This window comes from Cordyceps militaris, assembly GCF_000225605.1.
Source record: "Cordyceps militaris CM01 unplaced genomic scaffold CCM_S00007, whole genome shotgun sequence".
Lineage (NCBI taxonomy): Eukaryota > Fungi > Ascomycota > Sordariomycetes > Hypocreales > Cordycipitaceae > Cordyceps > Cordyceps militaris.
The window spans coordinates 1,780,875-1,804,940 of record NW_006271975.1 but is presented as its reverse complement, the minus strand read 5'-3'; the positions used below and the strand labels follow the sequence as shown (position 1 = coordinate 1,804,940).

The 24,066-nt window shown below is 55.9% G+C and overlaps 9 protein-coding genes across 9 annotated transcripts; 4 read left to right on the top strand and 5 right to left on the bottom strand.

The window, feature by feature from the left end:
- Window positions 1–510: 510 nt before the first annotated feature.
- CCM_08794 (uncharacterized protein) lies at window positions 511–1,597 on the top strand (the record flags this gene model as incomplete). The annotated part of the gene is made up of 4 exons (XM_006673930.1): window positions 511–562; window positions 610–766; window positions 834–1,470; window positions 1,532–1,597. The coding sequence occupies 4 exons, from the start codon at window positions 511–513 to the stop codon at window positions 1,595–1,597; spliced, it is 912 nt and encodes a 303-aa protein (XP_006673993.1).
- A 155-nt stretch (window positions 1,598–1,752) lies between these two features.
- On the bottom strand, window positions 1,753–3,549 carry CCM_08793 (uncharacterized protein; the record flags this gene model as incomplete). Its single annotated transcript, XM_006673929.1, has 1 exon — window positions 1,753–3,549. One exon carries the CDS (start codon window positions 3,547–3,549, stop codon window positions 1,753–1,755), a length of 1,797 nt encoding a protein of 598 aa, XP_006673992.1.
- Window positions 3,550–7,302: 3,753 nt separating this feature from the next.
- CCM_08792 (Bicupin, oxalate decarboxylase/oxidase) lies at window positions 7,303–8,981 on the top strand (the record flags this gene model as incomplete). Its single annotated transcript, XM_006673928.1, has 2 exons — window positions 7,303–7,341; window positions 7,587–8,981. 2 exons carry the CDS (start codon window positions 7,303–7,305, stop codon window positions 8,979–8,981), a joined length of 1,434 nt encoding a protein of 477 aa, XP_006673991.1.
- A 265-nt stretch (window positions 8,982–9,246) lies between these two features.
- On the bottom strand, window positions 9,247–10,154 carry CCM_08791 (uncharacterized protein; the record flags this gene model as incomplete). The annotated part of the gene is made up of 2 exons (XM_006673927.1): window positions 9,247–9,951; window positions 10,002–10,154. The coding sequence occupies 2 exons, from the start codon at window positions 10,152–10,154 to the stop codon at window positions 9,247–9,249; spliced, it is 858 nt and encodes a 285-aa protein (XP_006673990.1).
- A 1,524-nt stretch (window positions 10,155–11,678) lies between these two features.
- On the top strand, window positions 11,679–12,221 carry CCM_08790 (uncharacterized protein; the record flags this gene model as incomplete). Its single annotated transcript, XM_006673926.1, has 1 exon — window positions 11,679–12,221. The coding sequence occupies one exon, from the start codon at window positions 11,679–11,681 to the stop codon at window positions 12,219–12,221; it is 543 nt and encodes a 180-aa protein (XP_006673989.1).
- A 2,466-nt stretch (window positions 12,222–14,687) lies between these two features.
- Window positions 14,688–16,532, bottom strand: CCM_08789 (amino acid/polyamine transporter I; the record flags this gene model as incomplete). Its single annotated transcript, XM_006673925.1, has 3 exons — window positions 14,688–15,286; window positions 15,351–15,795; window positions 15,873–16,532. The coding sequence occupies 3 exons, from the start codon at window positions 16,530–16,532 to the stop codon at window positions 14,688–14,690; spliced, it is 1,704 nt and encodes a 567-aa protein (XP_006673988.1).
- Window positions 16,533–16,863: 331 nt separating this feature from the next.
- CCM_08788 (tripeptidyl-peptidase 1 precursor) lies at window positions 16,864–18,558 on the bottom strand (the record flags this gene model as incomplete). The annotated part of the gene is made up of 1 exon (XM_006673924.1): window positions 16,864–18,558. One exon carries the CDS (start codon window positions 18,556–18,558, stop codon window positions 16,864–16,866), a length of 1,695 nt encoding a protein of 564 aa, XP_006673987.1.
- A 539-nt stretch (window positions 18,559–19,097) lies between these two features.
- CCM_08787 (Rieske) lies at window positions 19,098–19,749 on the bottom strand (the record flags this gene model as incomplete). Its single annotated transcript, XM_006673923.1, has 2 exons — window positions 19,098–19,367; window positions 19,450–19,749. The coding sequence occupies 2 exons, from the start codon at window positions 19,747–19,749 to the stop codon at window positions 19,098–19,100; spliced, it is 570 nt and encodes a 189-aa protein (XP_006673986.1).
- A 693-nt stretch (window positions 19,750–20,442) lies between these two features.
- Window positions 20,443–23,834, top strand: CCM_08786 (SNF2 family helicase/ATPase PasG; the record flags this gene model as incomplete). The annotated part of the gene is made up of 5 exons (XM_006673922.1): window positions 20,443–20,509; window positions 20,974–21,534; window positions 21,618–21,904; window positions 21,946–22,894; window positions 22,951–23,834. The coding sequence occupies 5 exons, from the start codon at window positions 20,443–20,445 to the stop codon at window positions 23,832–23,834; spliced, it is 2,748 nt and encodes a 915-aa protein (XP_006673985.1).
- Between the last annotated feature and the right edge of the window lie 232 nt (window positions 23,835–24,066).

The following is a 24,066-nucleotide window of genomic DNA, read 5'->3' as shown; positions in this document are numbered from 1 at the left end:
TCAGCCAGTGCCCTGTGCCTGGCAAAACGCCTAACGGGGCTGACACGGACGGGGCTTCAGCTTCGCGTGTGGCGTCCCCCGTGGTGGCGTTGGCCCAACCACTCCCCAGAGAGAAAAGAGAGAAAAGGCTAAATTGAAGCTTGTCTAAATTACAAAGAGGGGGTCGTGGAGATCACCAAGGCTGAACGCGGCACGTAGCTGCCGGTCTTGGCTCGTCGGCGGGGTGAATACTGTGTGCCTGGCCTGAACAAACTCCAAGCCAGACTGTGTTGGTAACTTTTGCGAGAGAGTATGGCGTCGAGACTTGAGCAGGGCGTTATTTGTGCTTGGTGCACCCCTTGATCTTGGGGATCTGGGGTTGATACCTATAAAGACTCACGTTGCTCCCGCCGAGGACAATTACATCCAATTCAGACACACCTTTCCCGCTTAAAAGACATTACTGCCGACTATCTTGGTCCCCTTCTTTCTCAATTGCCTGAGTAGCTTTGTCTTGATTACATCTCCAAAATGAGTCGCCTTCCTCCCGCCGATAAGCTTCCCCTCGCCATCCGCAAGGACAGTATGTGCTCATTGCTGCCACATATGATTCGCTGCTAACGAGTGCAGTTCGAGACAACTGGGAGTCGAAGAAGGAGGAGAGCGAAAAGAAATTGAGCAGCATTCTTGGAGAGACGTGGACCATCGACATTGACCCCAAGAACATCTACCCCTATGGCGAGGATGGCTCATACGCGAAAGAATCCACCGGTGCCATGATTGCAGAGTAAGAGAACTTTCAAGACGCAGCTACACAAAACCCGCAAGCAGCTCACATATTCCTCGCTCGATAGATATGTCCGCTGCGCCATCAGCGGCCTCGGCCGGTACATTGACAACTACGGCGCCGACGGCAAGCAGGAGATCAACAAGCTCGCGACGGCGCGCACGCTCATCATGGACCTCGACGTGGACAAGAAGATCAGCTACTGCGGCTGCGGCATCACGCCGGCCGGCCAGCTCGCCATCCTGTGGCAGGACGGCAACCTCGCGACCAACATTGACAGCGTGTTTGAGGAGCGCAAGATCAACACGGCGCTCAACGCGGTGCCGAGCGCGGGCATCGGCTACGAGACGCGCATCGACATCAAGAAGAACTACGAGGAGACCATTGCCGACGTGCGCGCCCGCATTGCCGCCACGCTCAAGAAGGAGTACACCCTCGAGCCGGGCTTCGAGGCCGCGTACGCCAAGCTCGGCGCCGCCAACCATGCCGACTTTAAGGAGAACCTCGGCGCACTGGTTTACCGGTACTTTAGCGCCGTCGCCGACGCCCTCGTTCGCTTCCAGTTTGACTCGGATGAGATGCTGCAGGAGGGCTTCAACGAGGAGGTCGCGTCGGGCCGCATTGAGTTCCGCATCGTGGACAAGGCGCAGCTGAAGGAGAGCTACGGCGAGGTCGTGGTGGAGAACGGCGTCCTCTATATTCAGGTATGCAAGATACGTGCTTATTCGTCGCGGTCGTATATCACAAGCTAACAGGCTGTCGCAGACGTCGACCGATTCTTATGGCTACAACATTGACCATGTGGCTGACAAGCTGGTCGACCAGCTGTAGAGTCATTCCGAGGTCGTTGACAAGTGGCGGTGAATCATGTGCCCCTCATGTTGAGAGTTGAATGTATATTATTATGAAGGATATTATTCAAGGATCATGATGAAATCTCAAAACAGGATAGCAAAATCAGAAGCATCACCAGCGTCAGCCAACAGTCACTGCCACCTGATGCGCCTCATGCGCTCTTCCGACGGGTCGACAAACTTGTGCCCATCGACAAACTGGTAAATCGTAGCATCCATCCCCATCATGACCTGCACGAAGCAGTCTCGCTTGGAAATCCTGCCCTCGCCATGCCACGTCTTCAACAGCGCCATCAACGCCTCCTCAGCACTCCGCATCTCCGGCGTGCCGAGCCACGTCTTCGCCCTGTCCGCCGTCATGGCGCTGTATCCCGGCACTGGACACGGCGCGGCGACGAGCACCGCGACGATGCTGCCCGGCACCTGCTCCGGATCCCTCGCGACCAGGACCTTTGTGTTTTCCACCCGGGCCCCTGGCAGCGCGGCGCTCGACTGCGGCAGCTCGCCCTCGTCGGCGATCACGCATCCGGCAAAGTTCCGCTCCATGAACGCGACGGCGCTCTGGTGGCCGGCGACGAGGCCCATCCGCTCGTACCGCGCCGGGAAGGCCTTTGCTCGCCGCCGCATCTGGTGGCGGATGTGCTGAAAGTGGCTCTCCGAGTCCCACAGCCGGTGCTCGTCCTTCCTCTCCGTCTGGACGCCAAAGGTCTCCTCCAGGTCGGCCATGTCCTGCGGATGGGCGGCCGGTGTCAGAGACGTGAGGGAGCCGCCAAACAGCACCTCGGAGAACTGCCGCACGTGCTCTGCCGTTTCGCCCTTGGCGTGCGGCGTGATGAGCATGTAGTGTGTTGTGTCCTGCCCGACCCAGACGCGCAGCGCGCATCGGTCGAAGCCGCCCCGAAAGGCCATGACCATGCCGTGCTTGGACGCTTGCGTCAGAGCGGCAAGCATGACGGGGCGGTGCTTGTCCAGGTCGCGCTTCGGCCAGGCTTCTTGGGGGTCGACGGGGACAACCACGGCGAGGCAGACGATGCCGCCGGGATCATCTGACGGGTCGCGCGCGCGAACAAGCGTCGCCACTACATCTCTGCCGTTGTCGCCGGGGCAGCGGACTCTGAAATCAAAGGTCTTCACGTCGCTGTTTCTTTGCTCGAAAGCGCGGCAGACCAGGAGCCGCGCAGGGTACGGGTATGGCGCATCGTCGATATCAAACGTCATTTCTCCCGCGTCCCAGACGGTGCACCCCGGGTAGCTGGTTTCGAGGCTGTCGAGGACCGACATGAAGAGGCGCGGCCGGAAGAGGCGGTGCTGCGGGCTGCCCGGATCGTCGCTCCCCTCGTCGCGCGCCGTCGGCTGCGAAATCTCCGGGCCGGCGTTTTCGCTCACCAGGGCGCAGCTCGGCATCAAGTTGCGCGGCTTATACCGCGCGGAGAGCATGACGGCGCCGACGACGACGCTGAGCACCGCATGCCTGACATTGACGCCGTCCTCGTCGAGCCCCTGCACGACAGAGGCGAGGTAGCGCTGCGCAAGCTTCGTCTGCGGCGCGCGCGCGATGCTCGTCCACGCCGCCGGGCTGTGGATGACGAGCGTGCAGTCGTACAAGATGCCGTTCTGGCCCTGGTCGACCGTCATCCACAGCGTCGTCGCGACGGACGGGTTGGCGGCGCCAGCGCTGCCAAAGGGCCACTCCTCGTCGCGCATGCTGGAGATGGTGCCGGCCTCGGCGCATTCCGGATACTCGAGCGCGAGGAAATCCCGCGCGGTGCTGTTGACGACCGGCCGGAAGCTCTGGCGGAGCTGTTGGGTGCTGTTGTTGCCCTTGGCTTGCTCGTACAGGTAGTGGATGTACTGGCCCCAGATGGGTCGGTGTGCCCATTCGAGCTCCGGCGTCGGTCCCAGTTCCTCTAGACGCTTGGCCATGGCCATGGCTGGGCTGGAAGGTTTGGAGGATGTGCAGCCCATGACGGCGGCGGCGGCTGGGTGGTGTATGGACGCCAGACTTGGCGATGCCGGGAATACTCTACCTGTACAGAGACAAGGCGGCGGGAAACCAGGATTGGAAGTACTGACTTTTTATTCAACATGCTTTCCTTTGGCAGTAGGCATGCAAGTGGCACGGAAGGACGGCAGAGTTGGCCTCATTTGAGTCACGCCGTCTTGTGGGCAGCTGCCTATTTGGGGCGCAACGAGGCTTCATCTTGTCAATATTTCCGTCAGGGCTGCAGCGGAACCATAAATCTGATACCATTTTGGTGGATACATGACAAAAGTTCGACCAATCAAGCCAACTTGCAGTTGATGAGGCGACGCCATTGTTCTTTTGATCAAGCCCCCAAGTTCCGATCGGAGGTTCTCATGACTCCCCTTGTTCGAGTCAGAGATTGCGTGTTGCCTGGAGGCATCTAGAGCTACTTTGTAGGATGCCTATGGGGAAACAAACAACTGCTTTATTTAGAAACCGTGCTGTTGCATTGATGTCGGAAGTTGTTTGCTTCGCCGTTTCCCGTCATCACATTGCAACGCTCTCCCATAGTCAACGGGATTTCGGCGATCAGCAGACGAGTTGAGCTCGCGGCCACTTCTATTGTATTGAACAATCCAAGGCTGTACAAGATCAAAACTGTCTGTCAAATATCGGATTCGGTTGTTTGACTCTCTTGTTGTAATGTCGATTCAGAAAATAACATGGACGCCACCCGCGCCTTGTGCATCGACTTCTTACCGACATCAGCATCCCGAGTAGTGATGCTCAAATCATTGTCAAGGCTGGCTCCCCATAAAGCTATTGCCCAAGGCCATCCAATTCTTTCATCTTCCACTCCATGTTCGTGCTGGCCCTATTCCGCTACCTGCTTCCCCGTTGATGCGTCCAGTTCGTCACAGATGGAGTAATTCAACCGACGAGACGAGTACCGCTGTTCCTACGCACAAGGCGGCCTAAATAGCCACGGCACTGCCGACTTACAGCTCATATAGTTTAAAGCTCCAAAATTGGTATCCAGAAGCATTGTCTAACTCAGTTCTTGGGCGACGCGACGCACATTTCATACCACAGCCAAGCATTTATGGGCTTGTCAATGTCGACGATGATGTTGCAGGCAGCATTGGCGGGATTAAAGCAGCTCGACGCAAAATTTAAGGTATCGCCAAATTCCTCCAATATTGGACAAGGCCTTATGCGATAAATGAGTCTCGCTCCTTTCCAAAACGGACTCGTCTGCTGGCCATGACGAGAAGCTCCTTCTGGATGCATACTACAAGGTGTCTAAGAAAACCCAATTGGCCCCAATACTTTATCCCTGACTTTATTCCACTCAGTCAGCGCTCTGCTGTCGATTTACATCCAAGCAACAGCAAACCAGACAATTCTTGCCATGTATTTTCAGCATTGGCATCGCTTCCCGGATTGACGATATGTAGAGCCACGGGCGAGCATGCTGGAGCGGCACTCACCCTCAAGGCCTAGTCCGCTGTCGGTCGTAGTTTGTGGTCGCAGAAATTGGTTTATAAGTTCCTCTCGAATACTAACAAAACAAGGCCCATGTGGCATGATTGAATAGTCGGTTCTCTACCATCTTGTCCGTGGCAAGGTGCCCGAGTGCGCCGCAACAGGCGAACTGCTGCTCATAGCTCTTGATCTTTCTCCGCCGCCACAATTCACCATTCTGAGCTGTCTCTTTACTCAGCCTCTTTCAATATTTCATCATTGTTCGGCCAAGCGGAAGCGTGTCTTTAGTGGGCGTGCACAACTTCGATCATGTTGGCGCGACACATCCCTGGAGATGCTTGACCGGCTTTGATCGTCGGTCATTTTCTCGTGTTATGCATCTACTTTGAATAATTTTAATCAAAATATGCAAACGTATAGTGTAACTATGCCAAATGATGTATCGCCTAGTGTCTCTTCGCCCGGGCTTGTCTTGGCGTGCATGTGCAGCCTGTGGCGGAAGTATATGCAGAGTATCGCTTGCACATAACTCAAATAGGCAGTCTTATCAGGCAGGCGCTGGCAGTGGCAACGCCGAACATCCGAAAGGAATGTTCTCGTGGTTTTTGTCCTGGGCCTCGGGCTCTTCCGGTCATGTCGAGTGCAGATGGGTTGTATACTCTAGTATAAGTGCGCCGTTCGCTCTACAAATTCAGGACCTTTCCGCTCACCACCCATCGTTCTAGCCTGCCCGGATCGGCTTTCTCTTCGTAAACAATGCTGCCGCTGCTCCTAGTTCTGCGCCCCGATGGCATAGCGTGACTAGTACGCCGAGATGCGGCAACGACTTCGGGTCTGTGACGGATGCTCTGGTATCCTCCACGTGCTGCCTCCAACTGAGTATTATCTCATGGAGCAAAATCATGCAGCAAAGTGTGTACTTGCGGTCCCAGGCACGTGCTATCCGGATAGTATTGGCTCATAGACTTGCCACGTCGCAAGCTGGGTATGAGATGCAAGGATTCATGTTGAATCTGCTCGCACGGCCACCTGGAGATTTTGTTACTGTTAGTCAATTGTCGGTGACGGCTTTTGGGGATTTTTGCATCGGGATTCTGGTAACCGATCTCGCTACCCCAGCTAGCGCTATTTATTCGAGCCATTTTCTCCAAAAGCTCTGCGCTATTGTCCAATGAGCTCACGAGCAGCGGCTTCCGGTGCTACTATCCGTTTCCATGAGGTCATAGCGGTATACAGCTTTATGGCAAATTGCTTGGCAACTCTTTGCCATGATAGCATAACCGCAGCTAAGACAAAAGAAAAAGCGCTCTCCGGCCCTCCGTGAATAAGCGGTACTGTCGCATTCTTTGCCGCCCATCTACCGCTTCCATTTCGGTCATCCGGCTCAAACGGGGACCATTACTGCAGCCGTAGACCAGGCCAGGAAATAGACACACGCCAAGCAAAGGCATGTCTTCAGCTCTTCCGTAGAACTCCGGTTATGACGGCGCCGCGTATACTTGAGGGGGGTTGCCAGCTCACCACCACCACGCCGCCACTCCCACTTGGTTGCGACTTCACGGACCTGCTTTGGGTATTAGTTTCTGGTCGTGTGTGTGCACACGGACGTCCTTCCTGGCTACGCTCCCGCGTCCCCAAGTCCCCGGCCGATGCGGATCTCGGACCCCTCTTTTTGCTGGCTTCCCACGGGGCGATATGCAAGGCAATCGGGTGTTCGGCATGGCCTAGCTATCGAGTGGCGGACGATGAGGAAACTAGTTGGGATCACTTGTTCCACCTAGAACGGCGAGAGGCGCGGGAGCGCATGGTTCAAGGTTCAACGCCGCTTTGGCTGAGAGATAGCTTGGAAGAGTGAAGATAGCTCCGAGGGGCAGTGCAGCGACAGCCTTCTTCACCGGACCCCTGTGCCGTCGTAGCATCGTCAATGACGTTACTACGGTGGCGGGCGGGCGGTCGCAGACGCCTTTTTAGTTTTTTTTTCTGTCATTTAGCTTGTGCGAAGAAATTCGCTTTTTAGCCTGTACGGCACACATACCGTGGGTGGGAGCTACGCGGCGCCGGCCTCCAGAACTAGACTGCCGATCGTCCACCAATGGCCATGGATGTAATTCGTGTTGAGGCTTCGAGGAAACTGGATTTATTAGCGGCGGCTCATCGAGACTAGATTCGGATCCCGGATCCCTGGACACTCGCATGACGATATTGACTCGTGCAAGCCTGACGGCATCAAGATGCCGAGCCTTCGACGTCCAAGCACTGCTCGATGGAGGGTATTTAAGAAGCAAGACAGTCCTCGCACTTCGGGCGTTATTCGCAAGTCTATTTCAAAAAGTAATCTGTCACTCCATCTTTAGCGGCTACGACATCGGATCTACTGCAGCCACGATGATATTTAGCTCAAAAACATTACTACTGCTGTCGTGGACAGGTAGTGCTTACTCGGCGCCACAGTAAGGACATGACGAACTCTTTTGCTGCATGACAAGGTGCTGACAGGTCGGAACCCAGAATCAAGTATGGCGGGAATCAAGGCCCGATCGGCGGCGTCACGCCCCCCGTCACTGGCGTCCAAGTTCCGGTCGGCAGCCTCCGCGGCGACAGCAGCCTCCTCGGCGGCAACGCCCCCCTCCCCGACCTGACCGTCCAGGACGGTGGCTCCGTCCAGGACCCGACCCTGGTCCCTGGGCAGTCCGCCGACGCCGACCTCGGCCTCTACCTCGACCTCAACAGCGTCGAGAAGCCGGTTCCCCTCCGCGGCAGCAGCGGCTCCGCGACAGCCGACGGCGCGCGCACGTACCAGTACGAGAAGCTCAACCCGGACCTCTTCGCGCCGCCAGGCACCGACGCCGGGAGCGTGCCCAACGCCGTGTGGCCAATGGGCCTCTCGCACAACCGCTTCGGCACGGGCACGCGGTCCGGTTGGGCACGGCAGCAAAACACCGACGTGCTGCCGGCGGCGACGAACATGGCGGGCGTGGACATGAAGCTGGCGCCGCACGCATACCGCGAACTGCACTGGCACACGGCGGCCGAGTGGGCGCTGGTGCTGCGCGGCTGCGTGCGCGTCGCCGCCATCAACGACGAGTCGCAGACCTTTACCGACGACCTGTGCGCCGGCGACGTCTGGTTCTTCCCGGCGGGCGTGCCGCACTCGATCCAGGCCTTGGCCGACGGCGTCGAGTTCCTGCTCGTCTTTGACCAGGGCGACTTTGACGAGAACGGCACCTTTCTGGTGTCGGAGATGTTTGCGCGCACGCCGACGTCGGTGCTCGCCAAGAACTTTGACGCCCCCGTCGACGCCTTTAAGGACATTCCGCGCGGCGAGCTCTACATCTTCAACGGCACGCCGCAGCCCGACGACATACGCAAGCAAAACGTCACCGGGCCGGCCGGCGCCGTCGCCCCCGCGCACGCCTACACGTACCACTGGTCGCGGCAGGCGCCGTTTGAGACGCCCGGCGGCACCGTCAAGATCCTGGACCCGACCACGTTTCCCGCCGCGGCGGGCTTCTCGGCCGCGCTCGTGACGGTGCGCCCCGGCGCCATGCGCGAGATGCACTGGCACACGTCGTCGGACGAGTGGGACTACTTCCTCGAGGGCGCCGGCCGCGCCACCGTCTACAAGGCGCCCGACGCCGGCCGCACGTTTGACTTTACCGCCGGCGACGTCGGCTACATCCCCCGCGCGGCCGCGCACTACGTCGAGAACACGGGCACCGAGGACCTCGTCTTCCTCGAGGTCCTGCTCGCGCCCAAGTTTACCGACATCTCCGTCGCCCAGTGGCTCGCGCTCACGCCCAAGCAGACGGTCAAGGATCACCTGAACCTGCCCGACTCGCTCTTGGATAATCTCCCCAAGCAGAAAACGATTCTCAAGCAGGGCAACCCGAATATGACCGCAGTAGACTAATAATTACAGTATTGCCTTGCTTCGTTGGGACTATGTTCACTGCATATCTGGAGCTTTTTGGCGTTGGATGGCCTTTTCTATTTTTACTTCAGGTTTAAGCAGCTTTGCCTCTGTAGCGGCGTGGGCGGTTGCCTTGAATTGATTTATTCACCATTAATCTAGCGCTTTATGATGACCCGGAGCGACACTAGTGTACATGCATCGGCCTTGTGATCTACCAATGAACGAGCTTTCCCTCGACGTTTCCTCGTCTTCGCCCTCTTGTCTATTCGACCTTGTTCAGCTCCTTCTTCTTCTCAGTGCGCGAAGACAGGTAGCCCTTGACGTCACCAAAATATCCTGCCCGCGTAAACTCAAAAGCCAGCCAGGACAACATCATGGCATGAGCAAGCACGTTCATCAGCGCGAACACGCTGAGCTCGGCCTCGGCCATCTCTTCGACCGAGTAGCCCACCCCAAAGAACTCGTGGACCATATCCCGGGGCAAGAAGCTTAGTGCAAAGCCGATACCTAGGAGCGTGACGTAGGCCACCCGCTCAAGACTGATGTAGCTCGCGCAGATGGTGTGCAGCACGGCCCATTTCCGGTGGCGCGCAAAGTCCTTGGCCCGCGCCGTGACGGCCGCCTTGTATATCGTGAGCCAGTAAAACGGACCGATGATCCAGAGCGTGAACTCAAAGGTCGGCCAGCTGACGGACCCAAGGCCTTTGAAGCTGTGCATATGGAATACGTTTCTGTGCGTATAGGCGTTGTTGGACAAGAAGAACCAGTAGCCCGTCGTGCTGAGCACCATGGAGAGGGAGAGAATGGTGTATCCGGCCACGCGGTGGACGACGGGCCATCTCTTGCGTACACTATCGACATGTTGCAGGGGCATGGCAATGCTCCAGATGATGGCCGGGACCGCATGCAGTGCATGATAGACCCAAGGAGCGGATGCTTTTCGACGGTTCAGAAAATGCTCGTCCGTCTTTCGTAGATTAGCGCAGTCTGGGCAAATTTTATGGGGAGGGCGTTTACCGGCGTGCGACTTGTAGTGAACAACAGGGCTTGGCCATCCTTTCTGAATGGACTATAAAATCCAGTAAATGAAAAGGTGGCAAAGATGATCATGAGGATGCTCAAGGGTATCGAGACCTGCAGCGGGATACGCCACGCAGATTGGACGGCCATTTCGTAGTCGGGTCGGTATAATTGCAGCAATTCTCACACGATTGAACTGGGACTGCTGTATTGAAGCTTTTTATACTAGTTGTCGTCGTGACAAGGGGTCTCGAAAACCCTGTTATGAGCCTGCTGCGAGGCACTCTAGTTAGAACCCTCAACAAATCTCACAAGCCGAATAGTCGATATGATTGCGTGGTCCCACGACAGAGTCATCTATGTTTTCTTGAAAATAATACCCCAGAGTCAGCTGCATCACATGTAGGAATGCATTGCCGTTTCATCTTCCACCACTCATGGCGACGACCGAAAGTTAAATCAAGCCACAACCCCGCATTCGCCCTGCCAGGAACTCGGTCCGGCCTGTTCACGCTATCAAGATGGTGATCGAGATGGCGCATGAAGAGGCGTCCCAACAAATTGAAGGATGGATTTCGTAACTGTTTCTCGCAGCCGCGTCATCATGTTACCATGATTGCACATCAATCTTCGTAGTACCACGCGAGCACGGGGATCCTCTCTACATTGTTTAGGGTTAAATTCTAAGAATTTCAGAATGTACTTATCTAGAACCAGCCTTGTGGCCCCTACCGCCCACCAATCACAATCTTCCAATTAGACAAGTCCCTCATGTTATTTCGACACATGAGTATGTAACTAATTTGTAGAAGCTCGAGTGCATAGTGAAGACAATTTCCTCCTCTAGCATGTGTCACATGGTATATGGTACCCCACAGCTCGCTGACTCGTTGTTGGAGCGTATTCGGGGTCGCGAGTCGCGACCCTACGAAGTACGAGGCACTATCCTCTAGTAAAAAGCAGATTGGATAAATGTGCAAAGAAAATCAGTTCCCTCTAATACATCCTACAAAGCAACTGAGGACCCTTGGGTGGTCCTTGTTTAAAGTACTAGAAAGTACAAACATGCCTCAGGCAGCTATTCCAGACAGCTGTTTGGCCGCCACTTGAGCCTAGCTGTGGTCGATTTCACCTCTACATATACCAGTCAGTCCTCACAGCCTGACACGCAATGCCGCCAAATATATCCGCCTTGTCTCAGTACCAGATACAGAGGTTCTTCCAGGAGAACACTTCTGTAACGCCAGAGTTATGCAACGCCGAAGCCGAAAAAATAGCAGGCCAGTCCGTTACTGCCACGCTGTCCCAGGGCGGTTCCAGCTACACTGTTGAAGGCGGCCAAGTCGTTGTCCAGTTCCGCGTCCCGAGTTCTGATCTAGACATGGACTTGCTGAAAAGCATCGAACAAGCGTATCGCGGCTTCGCACCACAGCACGAGTATCGAGGCAGGCTTGGCCAGGCCAGGGTCTATACCATGAACAACATGGGCGGAATCTGCATGTATCTGGCTCGGACCGAACTACAAAGCGACAACTACCACCTCCTACGAGTCACACTTGATGACTATGCAAGGCTTGTTGACTTTAACAATACGCTCTCAAGCTATAGTGACTACTAATCCATCTGAATTGCTGCAGATTCTTTGCCTCCGCGTATCATAACACACCTGCCAAAATGGCACGCCCAGACCGCACTCAGCTAGAGGGCAAGTACTTGTCACAGCTCCAACAGCTGCGCCAAGGACTTCCAGCACGTTTTCACCCAAAGCTTGACGAGGTGATACCCAAGCTCCCCGATCTCTTCGCCACAGTCCCCACAGAGTGGCCGCTCGTACCCAACCACATCGACCTCCTCGAAAACAATATTCACGTTGATCCCGCTACGGGCAGGATCACGGGTATCTGCGATTGGAGAGGAGCCGAAGTCAGTCCCTTTGGCATGTCGCTCGGGGCGGTCGAGATCATGCTCGGAACTCTCACCACAAGCGGAGATTTCTGGCGCTACCATCCAAATCACATGGAGCTCCGGGACTATTTTAGGAATCGCTTCTGCCACTACCTTGGAGGGACATCGGACGAGGAGAAGCGTCGCATTGAGACTGCCAGAGTCGTAGGTCTCTTCCTGGCCAACGGTTTCCAGAATGGCAAGCCGGTGACCGAGGAGGGCGAGGACTTGGGATTTCTCGGCGCCGTTCTTCAGACGGCACTTTACCCCTAAATATCAGTACTACCCTGTGAGTATCTCAGGCAGGCAACGATGGCGCATACCCCGACATGAAATAACAAACTACGCTGGCGGGCATCAGCCTCCCTCGTGCAGGTTGTCATTGCTGACAACCGTCGTGATGATATCGGCGTAACAAGAACAGTAGTGCGCACGCAGGAATCGCGTATTGTTATGAAGAAGCTTCGTTATCATGAGGCTTACAACGTGACCATGGGAGGCGAGCCAGCCAAGGTGGTTGGGGAGCAAAAAACCACAGTTCTGCAAGCATAACAAGGGAACAGACAACGATACATCAATTTTTTTTTATCTCCCTGAGAGTGCCACCGTATTCCTGATACTTTAGATACTCTAGCTCCAGTTCCATCCCTCGCCTTTTTAACAACATGCAGCTCCCCGACATAAACTTTTACTTCTTCTGGTGCTCTTCGTCACAAACTGCGACTAAAATCCCCGGCCGCGCTGATTAACGCATTCCCCATCGAGAAGCGTCTGGCCTGGGCGACAGCGCTGCGCGACGCATTCTCCGTCGAGACGGACCTGACCTGGGTCGCAGCCCCCAGTCACGCCTTGATTTGGACTCTGTCTCGTGCCCTGAGACACGCATTGGCCATCGAGAAGGACCTGGTTCGGCCTGCAAGTAGCAAGTGCCTGGGGAGGCAGGCGAGGCGGCTGTAGCTGAGTCGACGGGGGAGGTAGGCGAGGAGGCTGCAGTTGAGTTGATGGAGGAGCCGGACGAGGATTATTGAGCTGGGCAGACGCCGCGTTGGGAGGTAGGCGAGGCGGCTGCAGCTGAGTCGACGGGCGAGGCAGGCGAGGAGGCTGCAGTTGAGTCGACGGGCGTGGAAACTGTCGGGCCTCAAGAGGCCTTGGTGCAGCAAGGCTTATCAAGCCAGCAAGGACGAACAGGTAGTATTTCATGGCTCTTTAGCTACAGGCAGCTACAGGTAGGAAGGCTCAGAAAGATGAACAAAGGTCAGTATAGATAAGAATGTAAGGTTAATTGACGGCTGGAAATCGGAGTATAGACTTGAGAGTTGGCGGCGACCAACTTGAACTTATACAATCAAGACATGACCACGAGTTGAACGGAATGATCACTTTCGAAGTCATCACTTATGGATATTGTTTACTGACTCGGTAAGTAACACTGACTTGGTCTGGTGCGTCAAAAAATCAAACGTATTACATCTGACTCAGTATACTCGGCAAATGTCGCTTTCAAAATGTTGTATCTGCGGCTACTCCGGAAACAGGGATTCAACAAGAATGGTTACAAGGCTGTTACGGGGTACATCAGTCTTCATCCGGGTGACATACCACTATCCGAAATAGCTCACAGTACTGGAGCTAGGTAGCAGATTGGGGTAGGTCAGTGATGGCTTCCCCATGTATGGAGAAAGAGTAACTATTTTCATGTAACCTCTGCGAGCCTAGTAGGGCGGCAATGGGCCCGCTCTGGGGTTTTATAGGATATTATCACCATAGTTTTATTCCAAGGGTTGCTTCTAGCGCCAGGCAAAACTTTGAGAGGGACCTCTGCGTCAGTCTGTGCGACGAACTATATGAATACATCTCATTCAGTCAGTGCGGCGAACTGCAGAACTAGTATATCAGCAAGCTTGATCAACATCTCAAATAAACTCTATTTCCATCTTTATTTCCATATTCCTCCATTTAGCGTGATGCATAAAGCTATTCAAGGACACACTGGACGACGGGCAAGCGCCAATCCCTTTCCCCATCTTTCTTGCCAAGCGTACCTTACCTTGGGTTGTGAATCAACGTCGATCAGACGGCGTCTCAAGGCAGCCAAGCAGCGTCTCACAATCCTGACGCATGACCATTCCGTTCCAGGTTCAACAACACTTGCTTCAAACGTCAATCCACGTGCGTTTGTCCGCCGTAGATTTTCTGACGGTGAAGCGCCGCATCAGTATCTACGGGGTTTCCACGGCTTCAGGCTTCGGTTCAGAGTTTCAAATGGTTCAAAATCTCATACCACGTTACGGAGTGGACATAGCTTCTGTCACGGGTCGTATTTGAGCTAAAAAGTTGATAGTCTTTAGTAAGCTCTAACAGATTGAATTTTTAGTGGTATTTCCATTACAGCCTGTTATCTGTATAAATATGTGCTATATTAATTCATTCCGTGACTATTATTGTTACGAGTTGGGTTTTGATGTTCACGAGTATGTTTTTTTCATCGCGGCCCCTTCAATAGTGATGATGCCTGCAACGGGGAGGCCGACACATATCACATATTCGAACCATCATGTAGGTAGGCTGCCATATTACGAGTAAGGCGCGGTGGAATACGGCAAAGTCATTTCACTGCGCAATTCACCAACTGAGCGGGCGAGACTATATACCTCTCCGTGATTTGCGATCGTAGCGATACAATCCATTGCCCTTGCTTCTTGTCGTATTTCTGTTGCCGGGCCTCTACTGTGTGGCACGTCACCCCCAGAGCACATTGAGCCTGCGCCATCCTCGCGGCGGCGGCGGCAGCTGCTCTGGCTCCTCCCTGCGCAGCACCTCCACAAAGTGTCGAATCGGCAGCTCCCCGAGCGGCACCACCTTGGTGCCCCTCGCCGTCTTGTACCCAAAATACAGCGCCAAGATGAGCGGGACGTTGAAGTACGCTGAGAACAGATCCTGGGGGCTCCAGCGGCCTCCGACCAGCAGCGGGACGCCGCCCGTGAGCAGCAGCACGACGCACGACACGAGCGCCACCCAGGCACCGTACGGCTGGAACGGCGCCTTCCACGGCAGCACCTCGCGGGCGATGCCCTGCACGCGGGCGCCGTAGTGGAAGCGCAGGTAGACGAGCGCAATCGTGATCCAGTGCACGAGCGTGGCGGCGGCGACGAGGTCCTGCAGCCAGCCAAAGACGGCGGCCGCGCCGGCCGACAGCGTCATGAAGCCGAGCGGCAGCGGCACGGCCACGGCGGCGACGCACGTCCACGGCACGCCGAAGCGGTTCGTCCACGTGAAGAAGCGCGGTGCGTGGCCGTCGAGCGCCAGGCCGTACAGCGTGCGTGTGCCAACCAGCATGGCTTTTTCACCGAATCGTGTTAGAAAAAAGGTTGCTCTCGTCGGGAGAGCTGACAAAGTGCATACCTGAATTCGCGGCACTCCACGCGCTCGTCACCACGACGGCGTTGATGATGGATGGCACCACCTTGATACCCGCCCGCACGGCCGCAATCGCAAACGGGCTCGCGCCAGCATCGCCCGAGCGCGCCATGAGCGCCTCATCGTCCGACCGGACCACGAGCCCGATGCACAGAACGGTGGCCAGATACAGCAGCAAGACGCGCCAGAAGACGCGCCGCGCCGCCTTGGGGATGTTGTGCCGCGGGTTCTGCGTCTCTGCGGCGGCGACGGACACGTTTTCGACGTTGGAAAAAGCATAGGCCGCGCTGAGGAGCACACGCCAGAAGCCGAGGAAGCGGCCGCCGGCGCCGGGGAGGTGCTCAAACTGCGCAAACGGGCCAGGATCGCGCCAGTACCGAAAGCCAATGGCGTGACCGCTGGGACCTGCGCCGGCGGTGATGCATATACTCTGGGTATACCATGTCAGTGATGAGGACGCAGCGTTCTTCGGAATTGGGATTCGCTTGCCATGATGTCGACGCCGACAATGAGCGCCATCTTGAGCAGCGCACACGCAAACTCCAACTCGCCGTAGACGCTCACCAGGAACAGATTGCTCACCACCAGCAGCCCGCCCAGCACCGTGATCCACACGGCGTGATGGATCGCATGGCCCCAGTAGTCGAGAATGACGGCGCACGCCGCCATCTCCGCCGGGAGCAGCACCGCATTCGAGTACACGCTGTTCCAGCCCTGCGCAAACGCCAGCGCCGGGTCTGCGAACAGGGCGGCGTGCCGCACCACGCCGCCCGACAGCGGCACCAGCGCGCTCATCTCCGCCACCGAAAAAACGACGGCGCAGACGAGCGTGCCGATGAGGGCGTACCCGAGCAGTAGACCCAGCGGCCCGCCGGCGGCCAGGGCCCGGCCGGTGGAGAGGAACAGGCCGGTGCCCACGGTCCCGGCAAGAGCCATCATCTGGATGTGGCGCTGTTGCAGCATGCGACGGGTGCCGCCACCCGCCAGCTCGGCCGAGGCGGCGACGGCGATAGTGGCGTTGGGGGCGGTGGTGGCGTTACACTTCTCGTTGGTGGCGTCCTCTTGGGCGGAGGCAGTCGTCGTCTGGGCGGCGGCGGGGACGGGCGAGATGGCGATCGCGTGCTCCATGTCGCCAGGTTGCGTGGTGGAGATGGTGTTGTTCTTCATGATGATGGCAGACGCGCTTCGAGCCTGTGCACAACTGCTAAGAACAAGACACCAGTTTGTTTGAGGCAGCTGGTGATGCCTCTACAGCATCTATCGCAAGACCAGATTGTATGATGCCAGATTCGAGGGGCACGCCGCGCTGTCTTAAATCAGCTTTGCTACCTAGTTAGTGGCCTATATCGGAGAAACCCCCCGCAGCAGTTGCATACGGTCACGTATGCTGACATGTCTTGCATACATCGGACAAAGCAAAGACAAATTGCAAAAAGTGTGTTTCATTATTCATATTTCATATACAATATAAAAGTCCTCATTACGTTTTTGGACCCGCTCACAGAAGCGCCTTGAGCTTGACAAAGTCGGGCACACCAAGACCAGTGGAAGCATCCCAGCCCTTGACGGCAGGGAATGCAGCCTGTGTGGAGCAGACGTTGTTCTGTCCTTTGGAAATGTCACGCAGACCGGCCTTGCCCTTCTTGTAGAGCCAAGGGTTAAGGAACCCAAGAGGGCTCTTGCCGTTGGAGACGAGGTAGTCGTTGAGAAGGGCAATGATGGAAGCAGTGGTAGGAGTGGACGCGCTGGTGCCACCGCTGGTGCCTTGGCGGCTACCGCGGAAGAGGGGGAAGTTGGTGTAGAGTGCCGCAATGTCAGGGTAGGCACGACCAGAGGCGTTGAAAGAGGCTTTGGTTGAGCTGTTAAGCTGTGCCACGTAACCCTTGACAGTAGCTGCCTGGTAGTCGGGAGTGCCAAAGTGGTTGGAGAAGCCACCACCACCATCGCGGAAGCCTTGCTCGTTGGAGCCGTAGCCAGTGGTGCCGCCGACGACGGTGACCCAGGGGCAACTGGCGGGGAACGAGGGCTTGTAGGTAACCTTGCCGTCCTGGCAAGCGCTGCTGCCTCCAGCGCCCGAGTCACCGGAAGCAGTGAGAATGCTGACACCACGCGCGCCAAGCTTCAAGAATTGCGCGCAAACGGCGTCGGCGTAGTCGTTGGGGACGGTGGGCTCATCGTCACCGTAAGAGATTGAATAGGTCTGGGAAGGGTGGTCCAAGTTCTGAGTGTACGTGAGCCAGTCGAGGTACGGCTCGTTTTGCTCGCCACCAGGTCCAGTGGTCGGGGGGCTACCGGGGGTAGAGTAGAAGACAGTCTCAATGGGGTGGACCAGTGCGACGGAAATTTGCACATCGAGGTCCGCTTCGCCTACACCACCAGGCGCAGTGGGGCCATTGTTAATAGCTTCAACTCTGAAAGTAGTGTTGGAAGGAATGTCGCTGTCGAACTTCTTCAGGTAGTTGCTGAGGCTGGTGGGGTCCGGGACTTCCCCCAGGAAGCCGGTAATGCCAAACGTCGTCTTTCCACTCGAGGGAGTATATCCCTTGATATTGTAGTTCTGGCGAAGGCACTTGGTCGATGAGCCCTCCTGAGCGCAGACATCTCCAGCGCGGGCCTGGTTGGAGGACGCAGGGAGCTCTTGGAAGGGAATCATGTTCCTGGTGCTGAGGCCAAGGTCGGAAAAGAGGGTGGTGGGCTGGACCATGTCGATGGCACTATGGACATATTGGGGGAGGCTGTAGCTGGTAGTGCGTACAGTCTCGCGACCTGTGGCGGCGTTGGTGTAAACGCCGTAGTCGGTGTTGAGCATCTTTTGGGCCTGGTCGACGCTGACAGAGACAGTCAGGAAGCCGCTCTGGATTTTTCCGGCATCGACACCGTGGGACGACAGCCACTTGGTGACCGAGTCAACAGTGTCCTTGGTAGGAGCAGTGAGGGTATCAATCTCAGCCTTGGTGAGGTGCTTTCCGTAGTCTGCATGGTCAGGGTCGCTAATCTCAAGAGTGCGCTGCTGCAGCTGATCAATGTTCTGTTCCTTGAGACGGATGTAGAGATTCAGCTTCTGGTCAACAGGCGCGGCGGTCTTGAGCTGCCAGCCGTCGGGGACAGTGTCAAGAGCCTGCTTGGTGATGAATTGGGTCAAGGGAGAGGCAGCAGCCAGGGTAGCCACGAGGATGGGGAGAAGGAAAGCCATTGCTTGTGGCTTTGGACAAGAAAGCAGAGAAGGGCAGTTCAGAAGGAATCCTGGAGAGAGGATGGGAGAAAGCAAGGTAGTCAAATACTGGCGTGGAAACCCTGTTGTTTTTGAAGTGTCTTATTACACGGAGTAGCACCGGGAGTAGTCGCGTCGACGACGCATGGTGCAATACTAGGGCGGGCTGGTGACGCCCTCGAGCCAACTATATTGGCCAATGCGAGTAAAGCACTTGCCTAAGGAGGAAGGCAGCCAATGCGGGAAACCAGGTCGGTTGCTTTGCAAGTGGAACAGGGCATGCAAGCAAAACAAGAGCGTCTGGGTTGTTGGCAGGAATGCAGCCCCCCGTTTGGCGGAAAGCAGCGGCGATCTCATTGTGGAACTGGTGGCCTCGTGTAGGTTGTCCGCCCATTGTAGCTCCTGCGCTACCTTGTGGAGAGGAGGTGCATGAGCCGCCCAGCCACGCTATCTGCGATGACTGAGATGGCTTCTTGGCCAAGAGGGAGGGGGAATGACGATAATGAGGGGCTGGTACTTTTTTAGCCGATTCTCTGTCGTCTCCGCACCCACACGGTCTGGCCATCAGGGGGGTTGCCTCTGAGGCTACCCGACCACGGATTGCCGTCGACGTCACGGAGCTGGACTTCCCAGACAGGAAGCTTGTAAAGGCCACGATCCGACTGGCCAGTAAAAAGGTCAAAGGACCACCCATGCTTTGGGCAGGTGAGACCGGCGCTGAGGATAACGCCAAAGTCCTCAATGTCAAAGGGTGTCCCATTGGACAGCGGGTATGCGTTGTGCGGGCATTGCTAGGGGACGAAAGTGACGGTGATTAGCGCAGCTACAGGAACTTGTGCAGGTCTCCCAAGTTTACAAATTATAAGTACTCACATGGTCGAGGGCGTGCACCTTGTCGCGGTACCGAAACACCACCACCTGGTCCTTCAAGTCTTGGCCCTCGCTTGGCGATGTCGCCGCGCCGGGCGGAATGGCAATCTCGGCCGCCTGGGAAGGATCGGTCTTGGGGATGAGCAAGATGCGGCACCCGGGCAGGCTCTTGGCGGCGTCGGCTTCGCAGTTCCTGGGCTGGATTAGATTGCCGTCCTCGGCGCCAACGTCGGGGAAGTGCGCAAGAGGGCCCACAGGAACCCATTGAGCATCAGGCCTAGCCTGGGACCAAAGGTGGCTCATTGCTCGGGATACGAAGTACCTGTGATGTCGTGCTGCGCAAAGGAGGGGAGGATGGAGGAGATTGGTCCTGTTTGTCTGGATATTTTCTGTTGCTATTACGCTTGAGAGCCACTCTGCCCCCACACAGCACGGTCGGGCAGCGGAATAGTCCACCATTTGACATTTGACCTGCCATTCTTGAAACAAGCTCAAAAGTACAAAAGTACACTTCTATACAGTAAATAGTAACTATCAATATTATATATTATTTTTCAAGGTGCTAGTGGCTAGTGAAGGGACCAATCATGGTATCTGGTGTTTCACTGTACCGCGGTCGCTGGCCCTGCCCTGTCAGTCCAGTTATGAAGCCACACATACTCTAAAGTAAACTCGGAGCGGCAGTTGCATTTTCATCTCTCAAGGTTGTGATGCCTGAGGGTATTTTTAAGCATCAATCTAAGGATACTTGACGTTTGGTATGCTGGTGTAGGCATTACTGGTGTACATAGCAACCCGCACTGACTGGGACATTTGCTGTATGTAGATCTCAGAAAAGAGGTTACGCGAATGGTACACCACGGACATCACGTAGGAACTACTAGAGAAAAGCAACTATCTTTCAATCTACGCATATTTTTTGGCGTTTTCGGTACCGGACCCAAACCCAGTCTATCATCGCGTTCCTTAGCGTTCTTGGTAATCTCACTCCACGTCATGATTCGACAATTCGACGTTCTCGTCCAACAACGATCGTCTAGTTACCGGCAAACAGCAACTTTCGGTAGGAAATTACCACTCAAACATATATTTTCAATTGTCCTATTTGTTCAAGATGTTCCCCCCTGCTTTTTAACAATCAATTTCCTGCGACTGCCATTACCCAACCATCACTTTAGCTTCACGTGACTTCGCGCTATCACGTCGCGTCGCGTTCCGGTGACGGGCACGGTGAAGGCCAATTGCATCATACACTATTTTATTAAGGCACCAGACATACTGTCGCCGTCTGTTGGAACTTTCTTCGGAGCTTTCCTTCTGGCTGTTGACCAACTCACTGCCCTCTCCGGCTCACTTCAATGTATCGCGAGCCCCAGTGCGACAAGTGAAGAAAATCTGAATCGTAATTCACCACCTCCTAGCGCCACACGCCGCCGCTCCACGTTGGAACTGCCGCGTGAACCGATCTTTTCCTCGCCCAATCAACCCAATTGAAACCCAAAACGCTATTTCTGTCGGAATTTCCAGGCGACAAGATTGCGCATCGCGAAAAAACCATGGATGTAGGCTCATCTTCCGACGCCGAGTCCATCATGTCCAAAGCAAAAGACGGCTCCAGCCCCGCCAGCTCGCCGCCACCAGCCCGCTCGCCACAGGCACAAGGCAGCACCAAAGACGCAGCCACGGCCGAGACAATAAACGAGGATCAGCTCGTAAAGGAGGAGGAGCAAGCTCGCCTTGCCAATAACCGGGCCGAGGAGAAGCGCCGGCAGACTGTCGCCCGTAAGCGTAGAACGCAAAAGGCGACGACCAAGGCCGAGCGCGAGGCGCAAGCAAGACAGCTCGACGAACTCCTTACAAAGAGCGCGGCATTTAGCGACATTTTGACCAAGAAGACGCAGGTCTTGGGGCGTGTTGGAAGTGGCCTGGACGGCCAGACTCTCGGTGAACATGACTTGCAGATGGCCACGCAACCAAAATGCCTGGTTGGCGGCACCATGCGTGATTACCAGCTTGAAGGTCTAACTTGGATGTTTGAGATTTGCTCACAGGGCATGAGCGGAATTCTTGCCGACGAGATGGGACTTGGTAAGCTTTCATCGCTATGACGCGGGCCAAGTCCATGGGCTAACAAGTCTTAGGCAAAACCGTGCAGACAATATCTCTCATAGCTTTGCTTCGAGAGCAAGAAAACTACCTCGGGCCTCATCTTATCGTTGCGCCTCTAAGCACCTTATCTAACTGGATGGATGAGTTTGACAAATGGACCCCGTCCATCCCCGTCGTCATGTATCACGGAACCCCAGAGCAACGCCAGCAAATCTTTTCCAAGGAAATAATGAAGCACCTGCAAGCTGGTCGCCCGACCGAAAAATTTCCTGTCGTATGTACCTCATACGAGATGGTCCTCCAAGACAAAGCATTTTTGTCGCGCATCAAGTGGGAATTCATCATTATTGTAAGCACGCCGTAACGTGTGGCGGCAACCCCTTCTAATAGAGTCAACAGGACGAAGGCCACCGCATGAAGAATGCCGATGCCAAACTCTTCAAGGAGCTACAGCAGTTTACTTCTGCCACCCGTCTTCTCATCACTGGTACGCCGCTGCAGAACAATTTAAAAGAGCTGTGGTCTCTGTTGCACTTTCTGCTGCCCAACATTTTCACAGACTGGGACTCGTTTGAATCCTGGTTCGACTTCTCCGGGCTCGAGGACGAAGAAGGAACCCAGGAATTTATCCAAGACCAGATGAAACAAGATCTGGTGCGGAAAATGCACCTGATTCTGCAGCCTCTCTTACTCCGCCGCATCAAGCAAGACGTCGCCGCCTATCTACCTCAGAAGCGCGAATATGTGCTTTTCGCACCCATGACCAAGGAGCAGACGGATCTGTACAATGTCTTTAGCAATGCAGACATTGATCCGCGCGAATTCCTCCAGAACAAGGTGGAAAGGCTAATCATGTCGGCGAAACCAACACGGCAAGAGCCCAAGAGCAACGGCAAGCAAAAGAAGATTTCGCTTCCGGTCCGAGAGAGCCCTAGAAGTAAGCAATCAGATGCCAACAAGACAGAACCGCCGGCCGCGCCAAACGCTTTTGCTAGAATGATGGGCAAAGCTACTCTCCAAACGTCTTCCAAGCCAAAGCAAGAAAACGTCACACCGGTAAAGAGCGGCTCCAAGCGCAAGAGCCAAGTCGCTGCGGTGGCGGAACCCGAGTCGAAAAGCGCAAGGTCCAGTCGCGGCTCTACCCCAGCATCGACACGCGGCCGCCCTCGAAAGTCTCATACATACAAGGAAGCCGACTCAGAAAATGAAGACGAGCTCTCCGATGCCGAATTCGAGGCCAAGCTCGTTCAAGAGATGGGCAGCGCCGAGGACTCCTACAGAGAGCCAGATTCGAGAACGCCCGAGGAAATTGAGCGCGCCGAGCGTCTTGATCTAGCCAGTACGCAGCACCCCTGACAATTGCACAAACCCACTGCTAACAGTCTGTCTCTGAAGAAAAGCAAATCGCCGCCAAGAAGCTCGGCAACGCCCACATCCAGCAGCGGCTGGCGTGCAACAGCCCGCACAACTTTTACAACCCCGGGGCCGTGGCGACGGACACGCCCGTCGACGCGTCCATTGTCACGTCCTCGGGCAAGATGCTGCTCCTGGACCGGCTGCTGCGGCACCTGCTCGCGCGCGGGCACAAGGTGCTCCTCTTTTCGCAGTTCACGACGCAGCTCGACATCCTCGAGGACTACTGCCGCGAGCTGCGCGGGTGGCCGGTGTGCCGCGTCGACGGCGGCGTGTCGCAGCCGTCGCGGCGCGCGCAGATCCACGCCTTCAACACGGACCCCGCCCACCAGCTCTTCCTGCTGTCCACGCGCGCCGGCGGCCAGGGCATCAACCTCGCCAGCGCCGACACCGTCGTCCTCTTCGACTCCGACTTCAACCCCCAGCAGGACCTGCAGGCCCAGGACCGCTGCCACCGCATCGGCCAGCTGCGCCCCGTCATCGTCTACCGCCTCGCCACCCGCGGCACCGTCGAGGAGCAGCTGCTCCTCGCCGCCGACGCCAAGCGCCGCCTCGAGAAGCTCGTCATCCGCAAGGGCGGCTTCAAGAGCATGGGCCAGAAGATGAACGGCGCCGCCGCCGCCGCCGACGCCGCCAGGCTGGACGAGAAGACCCTCGAGCTGCTGCTGCTCAAGGACGGCCAGGTTTTTGAGACGACCGGTGGGGAGGACATATTGAGCGAGGCCGATCTGAGCGTGCTGTGCGACCGGAGCGATGCGGCGTATGAAAAGGCGGCGAGTGGCGAGACGGAGGACGCCGAGGGCTACTGCGTCGTGGAGACAGGCTCGGACTCGATCAAGATGAACTTTAAATCGAGCAAAGAATAACTGCTATTTTGACCAATGGGTTAAGAAAACGGGTGTTGATGTTCATGATGAAGATGAAGAGGCATTAGATTTGCATACTGTTGATCCTTTGTTGTTATACAAACCTCATGCTAGCTACGTTATTATACGCTGTAAAACTAGGAAATGAATGAACACATGGCTACCGGCCGTTAGATGGTCTCAACTCGAACCGTCATGAATTATTCCTGTCCCTTCTCTTTCCTTGAATTTC